General features: G+C 38.0%; 1 protein-coding gene across 3 annotated transcripts in view; it reads left to right on the top strand.

Annotated features, from left to right (window-relative positions):
* The window catches only part of RyR (Ryanodine receptor), a 1,703,288-nt gene that overhangs the window by 446,610 nt on the left and 1,234,749 nt on the right, over positions 1–21,929 (top strand). For all 3 annotated transcript variants that reach the window (XM_090399345.1, XM_090399347.1, XM_090399344.1), the window contains exons 27-30: positions 3,532–3,605; positions 3,879–3,958; positions 4,125–4,209; positions 13,349–13,469. In XM_090399345.1, coding sequence (XP_090255471.1) covers positions 3,532–3,605; positions 3,879–3,958; positions 4,125–4,209; positions 13,349–13,469 — 360 coding nt within the window. The remainder of the gene's footprint in view (positions 1–3,531; positions 3,606–3,878; positions 3,959–4,124; positions 4,210–13,348; positions 13,470–21,929) is intronic.

Below are 21,929 nucleotides of genomic sequence, written 5' to 3'. Positions count from 1 at the left end.
AACAAGAGTGTGCACCACCATCAGTGAGTATTTGGATTCTTTGGAGGTCTGATGTTAATAAATAATAATAACAAATCAGCTGAAATATATATATTAGTTGAAGATTAGTTGTGCTAAAAAACATCAAGCCTGCAAATGTGTGGGAGATAGGGGGTGGGGGGAACAAGAGGTTATCCCTGGAACATTCAATTTCTCATGCTCTTATGCCTGAGAGCATGGTGCCTGCAGATAATTTGAATGTGTTTAAGGCATGGAATGATGAGCTGTGTGTATGAAAAAAGGGACCTCCTAGATGGGTCTGTGATCCCATAGAATCTTGGGATAACAACAACAACAACAATAATAATTTTTTATATATGTAACAATAAATTCTTTTCTCATGGAAAGGTTTAAACTTTGGTTATGCATTTTTTAAACTAAATAATTTAAGGAAATTACAACGGCAACTAGGATATACATTAAAATAAATTTTAATATACTTCAATATTTTGGCAACGTCACGTTGCCATTTTCAAGAAACTTAAGAACAAGACACGTGCACGCAGGCACAACAAGCAATAAGTGAGGAAGAAGCAGGAAGCTATTATTTCTCCTAAAGTCCAGATGGTGCCCTTTAGTGGGCAATGTTGGTATTCTTGGGCGATTGGGCTGAAGGTCTTCTGATGTAGGTTTCCCAAATTTGAGGCAGTCTCATGCAGCCAAATTTGTTGAGGTTTGGATTGTTTCTTAGGGCTGAAGCTGATTCCACGAAAAGCCTTTCATATTTGTATTTACTACGGTGTATTATCGTGGCTTTCTTCCACCATATTCTATGGCAGGTATCCAGCACATGGTCAGCAAGACCAGAGTAGCTGTATTGGTGAAACCGGATGTAGTCCTTGTGTTCTGAAATTCTGATATTTGCTGTCCTGCCTGTTTGGCCAAAGTAGGACAGCTTACAGCTGCAAGGGACCTGGTATACACCAGGTAGGTCTGGGGGGGGGGGGAGTTGGTCTTTAGTAGAGCGGATAAGGGATGCCAAATTTTTATATGGTGTGTAACAAGAAGTTAAGTCATGTTTTTTTAGAATTTTTGTAATTTTTTCCGAGGTGCCTCGGATATAGGGTATGGTGATGGATTTAGAGTAATCCTTGTTGTGAGGGGGGGGTTACTGGTTTCAATATTTTTTGGATTTTTTTGGGGGGGGTAGCCATTGGCTGAGAAAGTGTTGAGAATGTGGTTTAGTTCTGTGGTTAGGGCATTGTCATTTGAACAGATAAGTTTAGCCCTGTTGTGTAGGTCTTAATGACTCCATATTGTTGCGAGGAGGGGTGGTGGGATTGTTGGTGAATGTATCTGCCTGTATGGGTGGGTTTTCTATAGACTGAGAAAACCAAGGTTCCATCAGGCTGGCGGGTGACTAGTGTGTCTAAGAAAGGAAGGCAGTTGTTTTTTTCTTCTTCCAGAATGAATTTGATTCTGGGGTGTTGGTTGTTTAAGTGTGTTAGGAAGGAGAGGAGTGCATCGGAGCCATGTGGCCAAATAGCGAACACATCATCAACATAGCGAAGCCAAATGGTTGGTTTTTGTGGGGCAGAGTTTAAGGCTTTCTCTTCAAAAGTCTCCATATAAAAGTTGGCCATGGGTGGGGAGAGTGGAGAACCCATGGCTGTCCCCTCTATTTGTTTGTAGAATTTTCCTTGCCAAACAAAATAGCCTGAGTTCATTGTGAACTGAAATAGGGCTGTGATATCGGGAGGAAATTTAACTTGGATTAGCTCTAAGGATTCTTTGAGTGGGACATTTGTGAATAAGAAGGAGACATCAAAACTGATCATTATGTCAGTGTGCTTGAGTGTAAGGTTTTCTGTGCAGGCTTTGAAGTGGGCTGAGTTTCTTATGTGTGAAGGTGTGTTGCCAGTGGAGTTGGAGAGGCGTGGGGGGGGGGGAGTTAAATGTTTTTAATTTGTTAGTGATTTCCACAGGCCAAGAAGTGACCTTCTTAAGGAGCCTGTGGAGTTTTCTAATTTGTAAGTTGGTGAGATTCTACTCGATAGGGAGGTAAGTTTCCCGATCTAACAATAGAGCTTTCAGCTTACCTGTGTAATCCTTTTGGTTAAGCAATATTGTGGTGTTCCTTTTATCAGCTTTGGTGATTGTTATTTTCTTGTTTTTCTTTAATTCTAGTAGAGATTTAATTTCCTTACTGGGCATGTTGGCTTTTGGTGGTTTAGTTTTGGTCAGAACACAAGCCACATCCAGTCTAACATCGTTGGTGACATGGTTTGGAAGGTGTTGTATCCCGCGTTCAGTTCGTATCATAATATCTTCAGCAGGTATTCTTCTGGATGCAATGGCGAAGTTGTGGCCACATGCGAGGGCGTCGAGTGCTTCAGGTTTCACACTAAATGACAAAAGGTTGACTACTGTTTCAGTAGGAAGTTGTGGTTTTCGAGATTGAGTTCTTTTTTAAATTTTCAAATTTTTTGATGTGTCAATCTCATACTTTTTTAAATTCTTTCTCTGCTGCAGTGCATGAGATGTTGTATAAAATAGACCAAATTTCGTGGCTTAAGATGCTTGAAAGGTCATCTTCCTGTATAGCTAAGTTAGCATCATTCAGGAAACAGCAGGTCATGGCAATTTGTTCTCTGAGCAAGGTTTGGCTGGCACGGTTATAAATACGAAGAGCCTTTTGCGAAGAGAAAAGGTAATCACATTCTCAACATTTTCTTAGCCAATGGCTATCCCCCCAAAAAATCCAAAAAATATTGAAACCAGTAACCCCCCCCTCACAACAAGGATTACTCTAAATCCATCACCATACCCTATGTCTGAGGCACCTCAGAAAAAATTACAAAAATCCTAAAAATACATGACTTAACTTCTTGTTTCAGACCTACCTGGTGTATACCAGGTCCCTTGCAGCTGTAAGCTGTCCTACTTTGGCCAAACAGGCAGGACAGCAAATATAAGAATTTCAGAACACAAGGACTACATCCGATTTCACCAATACAGCTACTCTGGTCTTGCTGACCATGTACTGGATACCTGCCATAGAATACGGTGGAAGAAAGCTATGATGATACACCATAGTAAATACAAATATGAAAAGCTTTTCATGGAATCAGCTTCAACCCTAAGATACAATCCAAACCTCAACAAATTTGGCTTCATGAGACTGCCTCAAATTTGGGAAACCTACATCAGAAGACCTTCAGCCCAATCGCCCAAGAATAGAATACCAACGTTGCCCACTAGGGGGCACCATCAGGACTTTAGGTGAAATAATAGCTTCTTCCTCACTTGCTGTTTGTTGTGCCTGCATGCACGTGTCTTGTTCTTAAGTTTCTTGAAAATGGCAACTTGACGTTGCCGAAATATTGAAGTATGTTAAAATTTATTTTAATGTATATCCTAGTTGCCGTTGTAATTTCCTTAAATTATTTAGTAAAAAATAAATTCGTTGCACTTGCATCAAAACTTAATTCTGCAAGTCATTAAATTAGTGTTAATTAAATAAACTTTTATTGTTTCATCACTTCCACATAGGATAGTGCGACAAAGAGAAGTCCTCATCTAGTACCATATAAAAATGTCGATGATGCCATAAAAACAGCTAATAGGTAAATCCCCTTTTGTATGCTAACATATAAGATAATTAATGGAAACTTTACTTTGAATTTATTATTCAAAGGAAATATATCAGTATAAAACTTGTAATAAGTGAATAATAGCAATTATTTAGTTTCGCTTCTCTGATCCAATAAATTTTGATTAATTTGCACCTTAAACCAGAAATTTGCAGAAAATTTTATATAATAAATGTTATAGAAATATTAAATCATCATCAGTTATTCATAAAGTAAAATTAATTTAAGTTATTTCTTTTAAACCAGAGATACAGCTAGTGAAACTGTACGAACTTTGTTGGCATATGGTTATGTGTTAGAACCTCCAGCAGGAGAGGGACCAGAAGGTTTGTATAATGGATTAATTTTATAAAAATGAATATTCGCAAGCACTGCAATTTTCTTACTAATAAGTAATAGTTGGCACGTAAACTGTATAACGAAATTAACATTCTAATTGAAATAAGAATTCAATAATATTTTATGTATAGTAATGATCCTGAAATTTCACAGGTGTTTTAGGATCTCAAGACAAAGTGAAATATGACCAGCGAACTTACAGAGCTGAAAGTACTTATGCAGTTAATGTAGGAAAATGGTAAGCTTCACTTAACAGGTAAATTGAAATTTTGTTATGCTTTGCCATACGTACTACATATTACATTCTACTTCTTGTGTTTCGAGGCATAGATAAATTCTTCCAGTGATATCATCTAATGGTAAACACATAATCCTTCTCAACTCTGTTACTGAAGTCATGTGTAATTATAATTATTGAAGAACTATTCATGAAGTTAGACTTAATAAATATATGCTGACTGGCATAAAACACAAGGTGGTGGGTGGTGCTTTGTCTGTGCATGAGTTAAATTTTGATTTACTTTTTTTGAAAAGCATGTGTGCAATATGAATTCATTAGGTTATGTCAATAAATTATGGATTTTAAGTTTGAAGGAAGTGTAGTTGAATGCATAGTTGATGGACAGTGACTGAAGATGACAGTAGTGAGAATGTAATGAGAAGAATGAGTGCTCAACTGATAGCAAAGAGAAATTCACTGCACTTGCACTACAGTGAAAGTGCACTGAATGTGTAAGAAAGTTATGAAAAAAAGCAAGTGAGTAATGTGGTGAAAGAAGCAATCAATAGTGGTGTGAATAACATTATCAATTTGAGTGTTACAAAAGTTGGAATAGCGAAGATTATACAGTAGTATACTTAGATTTTGTAAAAGCTTTTGATAGATTACTGCATGATAAGTTGATAGTCAAACTAGCACAGATAGGAGTGAATATTAGACTAGTGCATTGGATCAGATATTGGCTATCTGATAGGTATCAGCAAGTTGTGTATGAGGGTGCAATATGCTAGAAAAGGAAAGTCATTAGTGGTGTACATTTTTGAAAATTATGGAGACAACTACCGTGTTTGAATAAAAACTTTAGTTTAATATAACTAAAATCTACATTCGACATTTCAACCTTTATGTCAAGGTCATCTTCTGGAGCGTACACACTATATACAGAAAACAAGCTACACTACAATCAAACTGGTTTGTTAAAGATCCTGACCAACCGCTACAACAATTGTTGGCCTGCCCTCTGTTGGAAAAAAAAGGATTCATAAAGAAAGGATTCATTAGTGGTGTATTTTAGGGCTACTCCTTTGGGAAAGATATTGGGAAAGATTTAGATGGGAATATTCAGTTGTTTGCAGATGATGCAAAGTTAGGACAGACTATAAGGAGTAGAGCAGATGTTGTGGCCTTACAAGAAGACTTAAATAGAGTGAGTGAATGGGCATGGGAGTGGAAATACCAGTTGAATGTTGCGAAATGTAAGGTTTTAAAATTTGGGAAACAAAGATGGGATGTAGAATTTATTTTTGATGGTAATATATTGTTAGAGTTGGAGGAAATAAGAGAGATCTTGGGGTGATGGTGGATAAGGATCTAAAATTTAGAGAGCACATTGCCAAAATTGTGAGGATAACACACCAAATTCTGGGAATGATGCCAAGGACACTGACTTGTAGAAATAAGGAGATTCTTGTTCTATTGTATAAGGTTCCAATTACACCACACATGGACTACTGTGTACAGATTTGGTCACCTGGTTTTCAAAAAGACGAAGAGATGTTGGAAAGGGTCCAGAGGTGACCAACTAAGATAGTTTCTGATCTCTAGAATGTCGGAAATGAGGAAAGGTTGAGAAGATGCAATTTGCAGAGTCTACTGGATAGGAGGAAGAGAGGGTGATATGATAGAGATGTACAAGTTGGTAAGGGATTGTTATAAGATTAATGTTGAAGAGGATTTTCATAAAATGGTAGGAAATCAGGGGAGAACAAGAGGTCATCCCCGGAGGCTGTATAAGGAGGGCGTGAACAAGGAAGTGAGAAGCAGGGTTTTTTTTTGCATTCAGAGTTACGAATGATTGGAATGCCTTGCGTGAGTGTGTGGTGTCTGCAGGGAATTTGAATTTCTAAATCACTTAGGGAATTGAAACAACGTAGATCCGAATATAAATTAAATTATACTTTAATTAATATTTCCGATATTTCGGCAATGTCACATTGCCATTTTCAAAAGGAACTTACAAAAAGGCAGTTGCACACAGGCACTAACAATACAGTAACTGAGAATGAAGATATGAAGCTATCGTTCTCCTAGAAGTCCTGATGGTGCCCTCTGGCGGGCTAAGTAGGTGTTCTTGGCCGTTGGGCTGAAGGTCTGCTGATGTATGCCTCCCAAATTTGGGGCAGTCGCATACAACCAAATTTGTTGAGGTTCGGAGAGTTTCTTAGGGCAGAGGCTGATTCCATAAATAATCTTTCGTATTTATATTTGCTCCGGTGTATTACTGTAGCTTTCTTCCACCGTATTCTGTGGCGAGTATCCAGAGCATGGTCTGCAAGACCAGAATGGCTATACTTGTAAAACCGGATGTAGTCCTTGTGTTCAGAAATTCTGATATTCGCTGTCCTGCCTGTTTGGCCAAAGTACGACAGTTTACAACTGCAAGGGACCTGGTATACACCAGGTAGGTCTAGGGGAAGTGGTTGGTCTTTGGTAGAGCAGATAAGGGATGCCAATTTTCTGTAAGGCCTGTAACAGAAGGTGAGGTCATGTTTTTTTTAGAATTTTGGTAATTTTTTCTGAGGTGCCTTGGATGTAGGGGATGGTGATGGATTTAGAGTAATCTTTTTTGTGGAGGGGGGAGGAGGGGGGGGGCTGTGGTTTGTAGGTTTTAATATTTTTTGGATTTTTTTTGGGGGGTAGCCATTGGCTGAGAAAGTGTTGAGGATGTGATTTAGTTCAGTGTTAAGGGCTATGTCATTAGAACAGATTAGTTTAGCCCTATTGTATAGTGTTTTTACCACTCCATATTGTTGTGAGGGGGGGGGATTGTTGGTGGATGTATCTGCCTGTATGGGTGGGTTTTCTGTAAACTGAGAAAACCAAAGTTCCATCAGGCTGGCGGGTGACTAGTGTGTCTAGGAGCAGTTGTTTTCCTCTTTTTCCAGGGTGAACTTGATTCTGGCATGTTGGTTGTTTAAGTGTGTAAGGAATGAGAGGAGTGTTTCAGAGCCATATGGCCAAATAGCGAACACATCATCAACGTAGCGAAGCCATATGGTTGGTTTTTGTGGGGCAGAGGCTAAGGCTTTTTCCTCAAAGGTCTCCATAAAGAAATTGGCCAAAGGTGGGGAGAGTGGTGAGCCCATGGCTGTCCCCTCTATTTGTTTGTAGAATTTTCCCTGCCAAACGAAATAGCCTGAGTTCATTGTGAACTGAAATAGGGCTGAGATATCGGGAGAAAACTTAGCTTGGATTAGCTCTAAAGTTTCCTTGAGTGGGACATTTGTGAATAAGGAGGAGATGTCGAAGCTGACCATTATGTCAGTATGTTGGAGTGTAAGGTTTTCTATGCTGGCTTTGAAGTGGGCTGAGTTTTTTATGTGTGATGGTGTGTTGCCAGTATAGTGTGTGAGCTCTTTGGCCAAATGTTTAGCTAATTTGTATGTGGGGGAATCAATGCCATCCACTATGGGACGCAATGGCACATTTTCTTTATGTATTTTTGGGAGTCCGTAAATACGGGGGGGGGGGGGTATAGAGTTAAACGGTTTTAATCTGTTGGTAACTTCTACAGGCCAAGAAGTGACTTTCTTAAGGAGCCTGTGAAGTTTTCTAATTTGTGAGTTGGTGGGGTTGTAATTGATAGGGAGGTAAGTAGCCTGATCTAATAGAAAAGCATTCAGCTTACCTTTGTAGTCCTTTTGGTTAAGTACTACAGTTGCATTTCCCTTATCCGCTTTGGTGATAACTAATTCTTTATTATTTCTCAATTCCTGTAGGGCTTTAAATTCCTTGTTGGATATATTGGTTTTGGGTGGTTTTGCTATGGAAAGGACACAAGCTACATCCAGTCTTACACTGTTGGCGATTTGATGTGGAAGGTGGAATTTGAATGTGTTTAAGACATTGTATGATGAGCTGTATGTATGACAAAGTGACCTCCTAGATGAGTCTGACTCCAGGTGAGGATATTGGAAAATAATCAACAAGGTTGAGGAATAAATTGAGGCATGTGCAAAGTGAATATTTAGAGAGGAGATTGGTAGTTGGAGTTGCAAAAAGGAAGGTGCCAGTAGCAGACGTGTCAAAAATGAATAATTGCAGTGGAATGGTGGAAAATAATGTAGTGCTGTATGGGGATGCTGTGAAGAAAGTGGGAAAATGGAGCAAGTGTCAAAAGTATGTCTGAGAGAAGCAAGAATTGGAAGAGTGACTGAGGCGTGGAGAGGAGAGGAAAGACTGTGCTGGTGAGAACAGATTATTTGCAAGGAAGTGTGAATGAATTACCATGAGATTTCCTAGTGTTGCTAGAGACAGTGAAGTGTAAGAGTGTGAGAGGGAGAATTGTGAGTATGTTGCCAAGGGATGATTGTAGAGAGCTGAGGAGAAGAGCAATGACCATGAATGGCATGACAGCTAGAATAGGCAGGAAGAGCAGACTTACATTTATGGATATAAGGATAAATTTGATGGCAGGAGAGAGCTGTTTGCTGCACCTGATCTGTATTTGAGAGACAGTGGTAGTGTGATGTTGGGTAGATTGTTGGTGAGAGGAACAGATTCTGTGTGGCCAGTCAGGGACACGAAAACTAGATGGTGGGATTCTGAGTGTAAGATATCAAAATTCCATGCAGTATCCTGTCAAATCACTTTGCAAAGTCCAACAGTAATCACCATGTAGTCAGTTTATTAACATGTTCGCTGCCAACTATGAGTATACTCGTAGTTGGTATATGAGCCTCACAAGCCAACTTTGAATATATTCGTATGTCGATTACCAACCTCCTATACCAAGCACAAGTTGACCCTTAGTATAAGTGCCTTAATTTGGATCCTTTGCTTGTGAATAAAGTGGAGTGCACGTCTGGGGGCTTGGTAGAAGGGAAATAATTTCAGCTAAAATATAGTATATTATATATGTGCCTCAGAAACCAACTACGAATATACTCGTATGTCGATTGCTGACCTCCTATGCCAAGCACGAGTTAACCCGTAATTTGTAAATCAAATTAAAACTAATAAAATCAATAAAATAAAAACCAATTTATTCAAATTACGAATGATACACTTTAAAACAATTTTCCACACACAATGGTGGTTTTTCCTGGCAAACAGGACAATAATAATGCGTTTCGTATCATTGTTTGTTTCGTGTACATACTTGGCATGGCTTTGTCGGGCGATTCTTTTTTTCTGTAGATGGTAAAATTTCCAAATAAGTTTGCCTCCATATCTGAATCCTGCTGATATTCTGTGATGCTGTAAGCTCATCCATCCCAAAGCTATTTGGGGAGTGGAACTGGAGAAAATCAACTTTTAAGGAGAGAAAATGAAAGAGCTCTGAGTGATTGGTGGTGTTAGGAGAGCGATAGAGACAGCGGATGAATTTGACTGAGTGGCAGAGGAATATCTTCAGCCAAAGAAGGTCAAAGTCAGGCGATTCCAAGCTAGATTCTAAGCGATTCCACTAATCCTGCAGTGTGCATTCACATCATGGTTCTGTACTATCTTATGCAGCTCCAGTTAATTTAACTCTATTTCCATATCAGTTCCTGCAACTATTACTGCATTATCTTCACTTGGATGATATACTCTTGCAAAGTGATCACTTATTAATCCAACTATTTTGCCTACCTTCAGTGACCTTCCTGCTATCAGCATTTGCCAGTCAGAATTACTGTACTGTAATCATTCTACTTTTTACTTGCACTATATACCAAAAGTCTGTTTGGGATTACCTTTAGCTTGCACAGATCATTTTATCTCATGCTCTGATTCTGCCTTCATTACTTCACACTTCTAGCTTATGCTTTGTACTGCTTACACACTTGCTGATCACTTTCTTTAAAATCTTTGCAGCCTGCTGAATAATGCTATTCTTCCATTTATCCCTAATCTTATTTATTCTTTACTCTTGGTATGCAGTCTGTTATTGCTTTCTTCAAACACCTCGTCACCACTTCCAGTACGCTATCAATATCCATCCCTTGCAGTATCTCATTTGATAGTACATTGCCCCAAGCAGTCCCCCAAGTTTGTCATAATTACCAGTTCTGTAATTCCACATTCTGTAAGACTGCTTGATCACTCTCCCCAGATCATGGCAATGTGGTCTTCTTGGTTACAAACAAATCCTCAGATCAGATTATTAGATCAAGCACTCTCAAACCCTTGAACCATCCATCACTACCTCGGGTACTTACTCCTTATTAACTGCATAAATTCCATTTCCTTCCACCCATGTGTTCCCTCTTTCAATTTGCATTTCCATAGTTGAAGTTCCTTATAATAATCACTCACCCCTCCATGCATTGAATTTATTAGCTGATGCATACTATACATATTAGCCTTTGCATCCCCTGGTCTAGAGCAGTAACAAACTATATATTTTGTACTGTTGTCCTCTATCTCCTACCAGATAGCCTAGAGTGCGCACTCTGAAAATACTATAACCTTCCCTCACACTCTGAAAATACTATAACCTTACTAATGCTAATAACTTTAGCTGAAAACTAATTGGTGCCTAAAAGTCCTCAGCATTGTTCTGAATTCTCCTAGGATTATCATAACAGATCTCAGCAGCATTCCATCAGAAACAGGGGAATACCAACTGAGAGGGATGAGTAATGTGATCAAGGGTGAAGATAACAGATAACAAGAGGAATATGAATGAAAACATAAAAGTAGGGAAGGTAGTAGGTTTGAAACATCGTGAATGTCGAAATGAATGTCGAGCAAGAGTAGATAGCTTGCAGAGAAAGAGAGAGATAGATGTGCTGAAAGAAGAAGTGGAATGTATTGAGAACAAGCCAGAAGCATGAAAGATGAGATTAGGTGACTCATGACATTGAATGCAAAGTTGATTAGAGTAGGAGTGAGAGAGAGAGAGAGAGAGAGAGAGAGAGAGAGAGAGATGGGAATGATGGAAGGGAAGAGATTACGAGAACCAGTAAAAGAGAGGGAATGAGAAAAATGTGAGACAGTGCTGGAACCAGGAATGGTGAGATGACAGGATAACAGGTAAGGGGAAAAGCAAAGAAAGACGGTGTTAGAAGAGAGAAAGTGAGGGATGCAGGTGAGCAAGGAAGAAACAGATTGGTAAAAGGTGCAATGTATGGAAACTCAATTACCTGTGGTGTACAAGATAGAATGGTAAGAGTGTTTGCCTGGAGAAACAATAGATAGTGTGACTATGGCAGTTAAGCGAGGTGAGAGAGTAGATGAGATGATTGTAATAGTGGGCACGAATGACTTGAGAGGCAGTGTGAATCAATTGCCTTAGTATTCCATCATGTAAAGCACACTTCCTTTCGGACATGTATATTACTATGCATTATAAAAAAGGTCACTTAATGGAAAAGATGAATATAATTCATTTTCAAATATAATTTACTTTGTAGCCAAGTGAGAAAAAAAAATTCTTTCTTCTTATTTAGTCAAGCATTCCTTTCTCTTTTCTTACAACTCTTCTTTCTTTTTCTTTTCTCGGTTGTACCACTTACTAGACATTTATGCATTCACTGAAGCTTGAGCTTCGTCCTAGGAAGGATTCTGCACAAGCCTGCTACATCTCTCTCTCTCTCTCTCTCTCACACACACATACACATACATTATGGATAGCTCTTCCTTCTTCACATCATTCATGCTTGCTATTCTTAAGATCATCATTTTAACTCTCTCTACATCGCTCACATTTTTGCACCTATTCCCTGTTATATTTGCAACTTCACTCTTTGGACCCACCCCACTCTTTTTGTACTCGCTTTCATCACACTTTCTGCATATTTAAAATTCACTCACTTGTAATAAAGAATACATTTTGCAGACACTACATGAAGTCTCTCAGGAAAATTCTTTGAACAAGTTTCTCTTGGGTGCCATTGTTCTACTTCACAAAAATGTGCTGTACAAAAGAACATATATTAAGACAAAAGCAACATAAATCTAATTTAAACCACATATAAACTACATAAACTACAATTTACAGCAACTGTAATTAGCGTGATAAAATTCTTGAAATTATAATATTATCACTACTGTATTCTTGTTATTATTATTATCATCCCAAGATCTCCATAGAGTCAAAGACCGATCCAGGAGATCCTTTTGTCATGCACACAGCTCATCATACTGTGCCTTTAACACACTCAAATTCTCTGCAGACACCACACTCTTAGGCAAGGCAATCCAATCATTCACAACTCTGCATGCAAAAAAGGAAAGCTCCTGCTCACACCCTCCTTCTACAACTTCCATGGATGACCTCTTGTTCTCCTCTGATCTCCCACTGTTTCCTGTAAAACCCTCTCTAACATTGATCCTATAACAATCCTTTACCAACTTGAAAGTCTCTATCATATCACTCCTCCTATCCACTAGACTCTGCAAATTTCATCTTCTCTACCATTCCTTATATTTGACATTCCAGAGAAACTACCTTAGTCAGTCACCTCTGGATCCTCTCCAACATCTCTTTGTCCTTTTGAAATCCAGTGACCAAATCTGGGCACAGTAGCCCATGTGTGGCGTAATAAGAGCCTTATACAACAGAAAAAGAATCTCCTTATTTCTACAAGTCAGTGTCCTCTGCATCATTCCCAGAATTCATTGTGTTGTCCTCACAGTTTTGGCAATGTGTCCTCTAAATTTTAGATCCTTATCCACCATCACTCCAAGATCTCTCTTATTTCCTCCACCTCCAACAATATATCACCATTAAGCATAAATTCTATATCCTATCTTTGTTTACCAATTTTAAAACCTTACATTTTGCAACATTCAACTGGTATCTCCACTCCTGTGCACATTCATTCCATTTATTCAAGTCTTCCTGTAAGGCCACAACATATGCTCTGCTCCTCATAATTTTTCCCAACTTTGCATCATCTGCAAACAACCGAATATCCCCATCCATATCTTTGCCAATATCATTAACATAGAAGTTAAACAGCAATTATTTATGAATTATATTATCTGTAATTAAAAAACTTAAGCATATGCAGTTTTCATCTATATCTCAAACTGCTATCATTAAATCTAGTCAGCTTGCATTATTGAATCTTTAAAAGTATTTATTCAAATAACATGTGATCTTATTAATAAATATAAATATTTTTCCTTGGATAATTTGAATATTGCTATTTAAAATTTTTGATAGGTACTATGAGTTTGAAATAATGACACTAGGACCAATGAAGATTGGTTGGGCAACCTTAGTATTTGCTTCTTCTTGTGAACTTGGAGGTGATGAGTTCTCTTGGGGATATGATGGGTTTAGGGTAAGTTAGTATTGTCTGAATGATGTGTATATATACACCACTCTAGAATAAGGAACTATCACTGTGATTAGTATGTTATTTTCAACAACAAAACTAATGTAACATAACTAACGCTGGGTATATTTATCATAAGATTGATGTTGTTGTTGTTGTTGTCCTTTGAAGAGTCTTAGATATTTCCATGTGCTCCTTTGAACTGCTTTGGCTTTGATGATTTTGTTTGTATAGAGCTGTTGCTTGCAAGGCTGCTGTAATTGCTGGACATTTAAAAATGTGAATGGGTGTCAGTTCAGTATTAGGGAAGTTATTGCAGTTTCTATATGTTCTTGTAGCATCCGTATTGATCTTCATTCCTCTAAAATGTCCAGTTCGGAGTCTTGCTATCGTGGTGGAGGTCTTTCTGTCAACATTGATTTTGGGAATTTGATGGTGTATCCCTGATTTTAGTGGAATTAGTTTAGATTTTGCTAATGCATTAGCATCAGCAAGAGTTAACATGTCAGTTTCTTGGTTGAGTTCTCTGGCCTCTTTTACTAATTTCTCAACTGCCTCATTGTAATCAATCTACACGAGCAGGAATCTGTTGTAAAACTTTTTCCCAAACACTTTAGTTAGTAAGAGTTTATGGATGTTTTGTGTGAGCTTGGTATTGCCATTTTTGATTGCTGCATAGCTGATCTTGAGTCACTGGAAATTATAATTCCCTCTGATTGTTGAGATGATGATAATTTTAAATAAGCTTTGAGTACTTTATTTATTGCATAAAGTATGCTGATAAAGTTTGAAGCAATTCTCCCAGATCCAACTTTTATTGAAAGTTTTGCACCTTTCAGGAGTAGAAGGAGAGCACCAGCACCTCCATTAATCATATTGGTATCTGACGATCTTTCGGTGTAACAAATAATTTGTTTGGAGGATGTTGATAGTATTGAGCCCTCTTTCTTTGAGTGTTTCTTTTGATTCTTTTTTTTGTACAGGATTTCATAAGGTTTAGATTTATGGAGGTATTTGGTGGTAAAGGACTGGAATATAGAGGCTCTTTACTTATGTGGGAATTTAGATGATCAAGATCTATTTCCTTCCTGATAGTGTCATCATATTGTAAAGTTGATGATCTGTGAAGTCTGCATTTTTGATTTCAATGTTCATAAGTTTTTAGGGAGATATGATTGCTTTGGTAGCTTCTGATATTATTAATAAACTTTATGGTAGCAAATTTCCATCTATCCTCCAGCAGGTCAAGCCCACATTCCTGTTGGGCTCTGATGTTGTTAGTGGATGAGATTGCACCAATGATAATCTTGGATGCTTTTGCTCGTACTTTGTCTAATTTCTCCTTTACCAATGAAGCTGAAGGTGACCAGATAGGTGCTGCATATTCCATTATTGGCCTTATTAGTGTTGTGCAGGTAGTTTTGAGAATTTTTGGCTTTGTGCCAAATTTGTTCTGCAAAGCCTTTTCAATATATTTAGTTTTTTTGAGAGCCCTTTTGGAAGTGTCAGAGATGTGTTGAGCCAAACGTAATTCCTGATCAAGCGTAATACCAAGATAAAAAGGATTTGCAACTTTTTCAATTAGCCTGTTGTTGATCATGACTTTGACATTGTAGGGAATGTCTATTTTTCCTGTCTATACTAAAGATGCTTAGTTTTGTTTTATCTGGGTTGATTTTGAGTTAAAGTTCATCTGACTATTTTTCTAATCCTCTCGTGGATTTGTTCCATGAGAGGATTAGAAAAATATCAATCTCTTCCGATTCTTTAAGTTTATCACTAGTGTGCCAGATGGCTATATCATCTGTGTAGCAAGCTACTTTTGTGTCTTCTGTAAGGTAAGAATGAATGTTATTGACATATAAAAGGAATAATAAGAGACTGAGTATACTGAGCCCTGGGGAACACAGCCCAGGTTATCCACATCGATTCTAACCTTCATCTTTCTTCCTCTCATGAAATCAGTGATCCAGATTAAAGTATTTTCTCTAATTCCTATATCATGTACTATTTGTATTAATTTTTTGATCCAAACACAATCAAAAGCAGAAGTCATATCATGGAATATGACAGTTGTCTTTTTTGTTGATTTATCCTGAAATGAGTTTATTATTGTTTGACAGAAGTAGAATAATTGATCTGTCATCGAATGACGTGCTCTATAGGCAGTTTGGTAGAAGTTAATTTTCTTATTTTTTGTGAGCCAGTGCATGAGTCTGGAGTGTATGATTCTTTCAGTGATTTTATAGAGTATACTTGTTAATGCAATAGGTCTATAACTTTGACATTCTGTGGCATTTTTGTCAGGTTTTAGGATGGGTACAATAACTGATTTTTTCCATTCTTTTGGAAATTTGCCTATTCTCCAAGAAGTATTAAGAATGTCCATAAGTTGTTCTTTGGCGTTTTTGCCAAGGTGTTTGACCATATGACCAAAGATAGGATCATTATCAGGCAATTTATCAGGTGCAGTTTTCTCAATTGATGAATTTAGTTCAGTGTAAATTCTTCAGAGAAGATGTCATTAGATTGGTATGTTCTTGCTTGTTTTAGTATCTTACTTGTGAGTTTATTGAGGAACTTGTTCTCTCTGTTATACCGAAGTTTGGAGTTGTTTGAATAATTTTTTTTGCCAGTGTGTTTGCCATTTCTCGATCTGTAATAGCTTTTTTCCCATCATTTATGATGAGTTTGTTTTTTGTTGGTTCTCTTCTTTGATGTTTTTGTTGTCTAGGATTCTAATAATGTTCCAGTGTTGACTGTCTTTTCTTGGATCCAGGTTACAGCAAAGATCTGCCCATTTCTCTTGCTTGCACTTCCAAGAATTTCCTGCTCTATTTTGCATGTTATATCCATTAATTTATTTCTGGATTCATCAGTTTTATTAATTCTAAATTATTCGTTGATAATGTCTCTTTCTATAATCATTGAATCGATATTGTAATCTTTCCAGTATGGTATCGAGATATTTTTCCGTTTGCTCTTGGTATTGTTGCTTTGGTAGCTTTATTGATGTTCGAAGTAAGGATTTGTAATTTTCTATCAAGGTTTCCAGAGACAGGTTCATCTTGTCAAAGGTTCTCCAAGATTTGGGTAAACCCAAACCTTGTCCATTTGGCTTTTCTGAAGTTCCATGTCCTTTTGATTTGCTGTTCTTGATCAATCTTGAAGTTTAGTGTTGTTATTATGGATCTGTGGTCAGTGATGGCATTTCCCAAAACTTTCCATTGTGCTCTTGATGCAATGCTATAATTAATAGCTGTGATGTCAATAGCAGATTCCGTTCTCATAGTTTTTAGAGAGATAAGTACCCTGTCTATTGTTAATTGTTGTGAGTTTGAAATCTGTAAAGAGGTCTTCCAATTGTTGACCTTTATGGTCTAAATTGGGGGAGCCCCATGTTGGGCTTTTTGCATTTAAGTCACTATCATACTTGGTGACCTAAATGCAAAAAGCCCAATGTTGGAGCCACGCTTAGCTTTTCAATGAGGTCTGTATCAATATTTGTATATCATGGTGGTAGACGTTTGTAATTAAAATAGAATGGTTTGATAGATGTTTTTCAACAGCTTGAGCTTCTGTTGAACTGTTATTATTTAAATATTGATTTAGAATGATTTCTTTGAATTTGATTTCTGGGGTCTTCAAAAGGATAGCAAGCCCTCCACCAGTTCTTCTCTCTCTACCTTGCCTCTAGTTAGAAACATCTCACACATCCCTTCCTACATTTCAGATCATTGCTTCTTCAAGCTGCAACTTTCAGTATCTTGGGAAGCATCCAAATCAGGAAGTGCCTATTGGATCTTCAACAATACTCTCCTGAAAGATCCAGCTTATATAACAAACACTCAGGCTTTAATAACCAACCTCACTCACTCGAAAGTGGATACAGAACCAATGAAAACATGGTGCCCCCACTTAAAATCACGAATAAAATCCTTTACGCAGATCTACAGTCACCAGAAAAATCAACAGAGGAACATTAGAATCCGACAACTTGAAGAACAGCTCAAGTATCTCCCAGAAGAAAGCCCTGAACATCATTCTGCCTTCCAAGCCATGCAAAGACAGGCAGAATTATCGGCAAAAGGTGCCCTACTTAGATCGCGGCATACACAAATAAATCTTTCAGACGCCCCCACAAAATATTTTTTCTCTTTGGAAAAAAAATGCCAGGCAGTAAATTCCATCTCTGCTATCAGACTTCGAGATGACAGCATCACAGAAGATCCTAGTAAAATCACCTCTGAAATCCTACAATACTACAAGAATGCATACAGTACTACAGGAACATCCCATCATGCCATTCATGAAATACTGAAAGAAACAAAAAAAATCTCTGCAACAGATCAGAACCACTTAGAAAAGAAAATCACGCTAGATGAACTGAAAACCGCATGCACATCTTTGCCAAAGAACAAATCTCCTGGCCTTGATGGTCTCACGTCAGAGTTTTTCCAAGTCTTCTGGAATCAACTCGGACCACTTCTCCTCAAAACACTGCAAGAAGCCTACATCAATGGGCTTCCAAAATCTGTCACGACCTCAGTAGCACGATTGATACCAAAGAATATCCGAAACTGGCGTCCAATCTCCCTAATTAGTACCGATTGCAAAATCATTTCCAAAGTTATAGCAAACCGAATAAAGCCAACACTGTCCGAAGTTATTGGCCAACATCAAACGTACTCTGTCCCAGGAAGATCAATACACGATAACCTCCATTTAATAAGAGATATCATCCACATCGCAAACAGCCAACATGAAGGCCTAGCTCTCGTCAGCCTTGATCAGGAGAAGGCTTTCGACAGGGTAGAGCACGATTACCTTTATGAAGTTCTAAAGGCATTTGGGTATGGTCCTCTCATCATTGAAACAGTGCAATTGCTTTACAGAGATGCACACTTCTGCTTAAAAATCAACAACAGGCTCACTCGCACTTTGTCATACTCTCGAGGGATCAAGCAAGGATGTCCCCTCTCCGGTCAATTATACACACTGGCCATAGAACCCTTCTTAAAAAGAGTACACGACACCATCATCTCCAAACGAACCAGAATAATAGAGCCACATCAAAAAATTATCCTATCAGCATATGCCAATGACGTCACTGTAATAGTACGAAATGAAGAAGAAATGACAGTAACCGAAGAAGCACACAGACTATATGCACAAGCCTCAGGGGCCAAATTAAATTCTGCCAAAACCATGGGCTTGTGGTCAGGTGGTCAGACTGATCATACACTACTGTTGCTGTATTAGCTAAAATATACCACTTCCTCATGTCAGTGTCCCCATCCTCGCCCTTCTTATACTCAGCCTTAACACTCTCATCTACAAGGCTGCATATACCACACAGTTTTCAGTGGGACCTGCCATATAAATCAAAATGTGCCAAACCAGATTCCGATATACAGTGGAGACTATGGCACAACATCTTGCCAACTCCTTCTAAGCTCTACAAATTTCAGCTAAGAGAAACAGATCTGTGTCTATTCTGTGACATTCCAGGTACCTTGGAACACACATATCTGACCTGTCCCGCAAACAAAATGATAATCACCTATGCCCTGAATACTGCCTCGAGCACCTGTAACTACGCACACAGCCAAGAAGACTACTGGAATTTAGTCCACACAGAAGAAAACAGACACAGAACATGCAATTTCCTCTTCATCTGCGCTAAGGCCATCATCTACAGCTTCTACCTAAAACAGACAAGAAGTAACCAGCACCCATCCATCACTGAAACTGCACAAACCCTCATGTATATCCTCCGTCGGAAACTAAAAAGCAGGCTGATATTGGAACTTGAGCATTTCAAAGAAACAAGAACTGTCGCGAAATTCATAGAGGCGTGGAATCCAACTGGTACCCTCTTCTGGATTGATGACGACAATGTGCTTCATCTGAAAGATAACTCAGACTGAAACTGAACTGTAAATTTTTAATTCATTTGTTGCATTCTGTATTGTACACCCGAAAGGAAAATGTTTTCTTTCTCTGAAATATATATACTTAAAAACTTATAATATATAATATGTAAATAGTCCTTGTTACCTATCGTGTAATGTTTATTTTAACAAGTTAAATAAAAAAAAAAAAAAATATCTATCTAGCCTCACCTGGCGCTTTCCAAATTCGCTCGAAAACCTGGAATATGGGAATGAGTCTGAGCAGATAGACACCGTAAAGGCCGCTTTTCAAGCCGCTATGCCTGATAGCATAACAGAAGTGGGGCTTACTCCTCCAAACTCAGAAGTTTTGGCGCCTATCTTTCTGATAAAAACCAATAACTCATGGGAGAAACTTACACCCAGCAACACCAACAAGATCTACAGCACCCTAACACAACAGTCAAACCAAAGCACTTTGATGGAAAATCCTGCATCATCTGATCAAACACTATTTCAATGGGATCTACCATATCGCACAAGAGCCATCAAACCTGACGCAGATATTCAGTGGAGAATGTGGCATAATATATTACCTACTCCTACTATATTACGAAAATTTAACTCAAACGTCTCAGATAACTGCCTCTTCTGCTACCAATTAGGAACGGTCCGGCATGTCTACTTGGAATGCCCAGTCAACACTAAATTAATCAGTTTGACTCGGGAAACGGCAGCTCTTACCTGTGGTAATCTTCATACAGAAGAGGAATATTTCAATCTCGTCCATGTGGAGCCAAATAACCATTCATTCTGCAATTACCTTTTCATCACCGCAAAAGCGGTAATATACAACTTCTACCTCAGACATACAAGACCAGACAGCACAGCAACTTCACAGAGAGAGGCAACTGACCAACTCACTGCAGCCTTCCAACAAAAGGTGAGATGTCGGATCCTACACGAACATCACTACCATAGGCAAAACAACACCTTAGATCTTTTCCACCAAGAATGGAATCCACGGAATCAACTCCTGGCTGAGCAGGGCGACTGCATTATAATCCAATTTCCAGCATAGAAGTGACACCTTTACCCCCCCCCCAAAAAAAAAAAGAAAGGGGGAAGAAAGAAGGATTGTTGTGCTTAACAGTGCGAAAGTTAATCAGCTGGCACTCTCATGTTAATAGATAATATTGTGCAATAGTAACTTCTATGTTCTTCCACATTTATGTTCTTATGTTAAAACAAGATCTTATGTTATCATGTTAAAATAACTCTTAATGGCTTTAATTTATTTAAAAAAAAAAAAAATGTAATTAGCCTTATAAGTGACTTCGATGTAACATACCTCAACAAGAGTATGTAACCTCTCTGTCTGACTGCAGAGAACCAAAAACCGGTTAATCCTGTATATAAGATTGTTATGTTTACAATAAAAAAAAAAAAAAAAAAAAAAAAAAAAAAAATATCAAGAGAAACGGATCTGCGTCCATTCTGTGACGTTTCAGGCACCCTGGAACACACATATCTGACCTGCCCTGCAAACAAAGTGATAATCACCTATGCCTTGAATACCGCCTCTAGCACCTGTAACTACACACACAGCCAAGAAGACTACTGGAATTTAGTCCACACAGAAGAAAACAGACACAGAACATGCAATTTCATCTTCATCTGCGCTAAGGCCGTCATCTACAGCTTTTACCTAAAACAGACAAGAAGTAACCAGCACCCATCGATCACTGAAGCTGCACAAACCCTCATGCACATCCTCCGTCGGAAACTAAAAAGCAGGCTTCTATTGGAACTTGAGCACTTCAAAGAAATAAGAACTGTCGCGAAATTCCTAGAGGAGTGGAATCCAACTGGTACCCTCTTCTGGATTGACGACGACAATGTGCTCCATCTGATTGATAACTCAGAATGAAACTGAACTGTTAATTTTGAATATTCATTTATATCTCTATTGTACACCCGAAAGGAAAATGTTTTTTTCTTTCTCTGTAAATATATACTTATAATATGTAAATAGTCATTGTTGCCTATCGTGTAATGTTTATTTTAACAAGTTAAATAAAAAAAAAAAAAAAAAAATCCATCTATCTATCTATCTATCTTTGCTAAGAGTTGTGTATCCTTTGATGCTGAGGTTCAGATTTTTGTTTAGTTTTGTTTCTTGTAGATAAGCAATATGGATATTGTTTTCTTAAAGTATGTATTTAAGTTCATCCATTTTTCTCTGAGTACCATTGATAATGAGTTGAAAAATGTTAAAATTGAGTCCTCATAGCATATTTCCCATCAGGAGCCCAGACTGCAGCCTCAGATTTGTCAGCTGCCCTGGATGCAGTAACATTGGTTGATTTCTTTCTGTGACTCTTCATTGGAAAATTGAATGTTGTTGCCATTAGTAAGATTAATATTACTGTAATATTAATTAATATCAAATCTTATGACAAATAAACCCAGTGTTAGTTATTTTACACTGAACTGTCACCATATTTTTTTTTTTTTAACAGATTATTCTTTAGTTTGTAGCAGAAAAGTTTTGCATTATTTGGATAAACTA

The sequence above is a fragment of the Typopeltis vanoorti genome, chromosome 10 (genome assembly GCF_054136105.1).
Source record: "Typopeltis vanoorti isolate ZY-2024b chromosome 10, IOZ_Tvanoo_1.0, whole genome shotgun sequence".
In the NCBI taxonomy this organism is placed as follows: domain Eukaryota; kingdom Metazoa; phylum Arthropoda; class Arachnida; order Uropygi; family Thelyphonidae; genus Typopeltis; species Typopeltis vanoorti.
The sequence above is the reverse complement of the archived record's forward strand: the minus strand, read 5'-3'. Positions and strand labels throughout refer to the sequence as shown.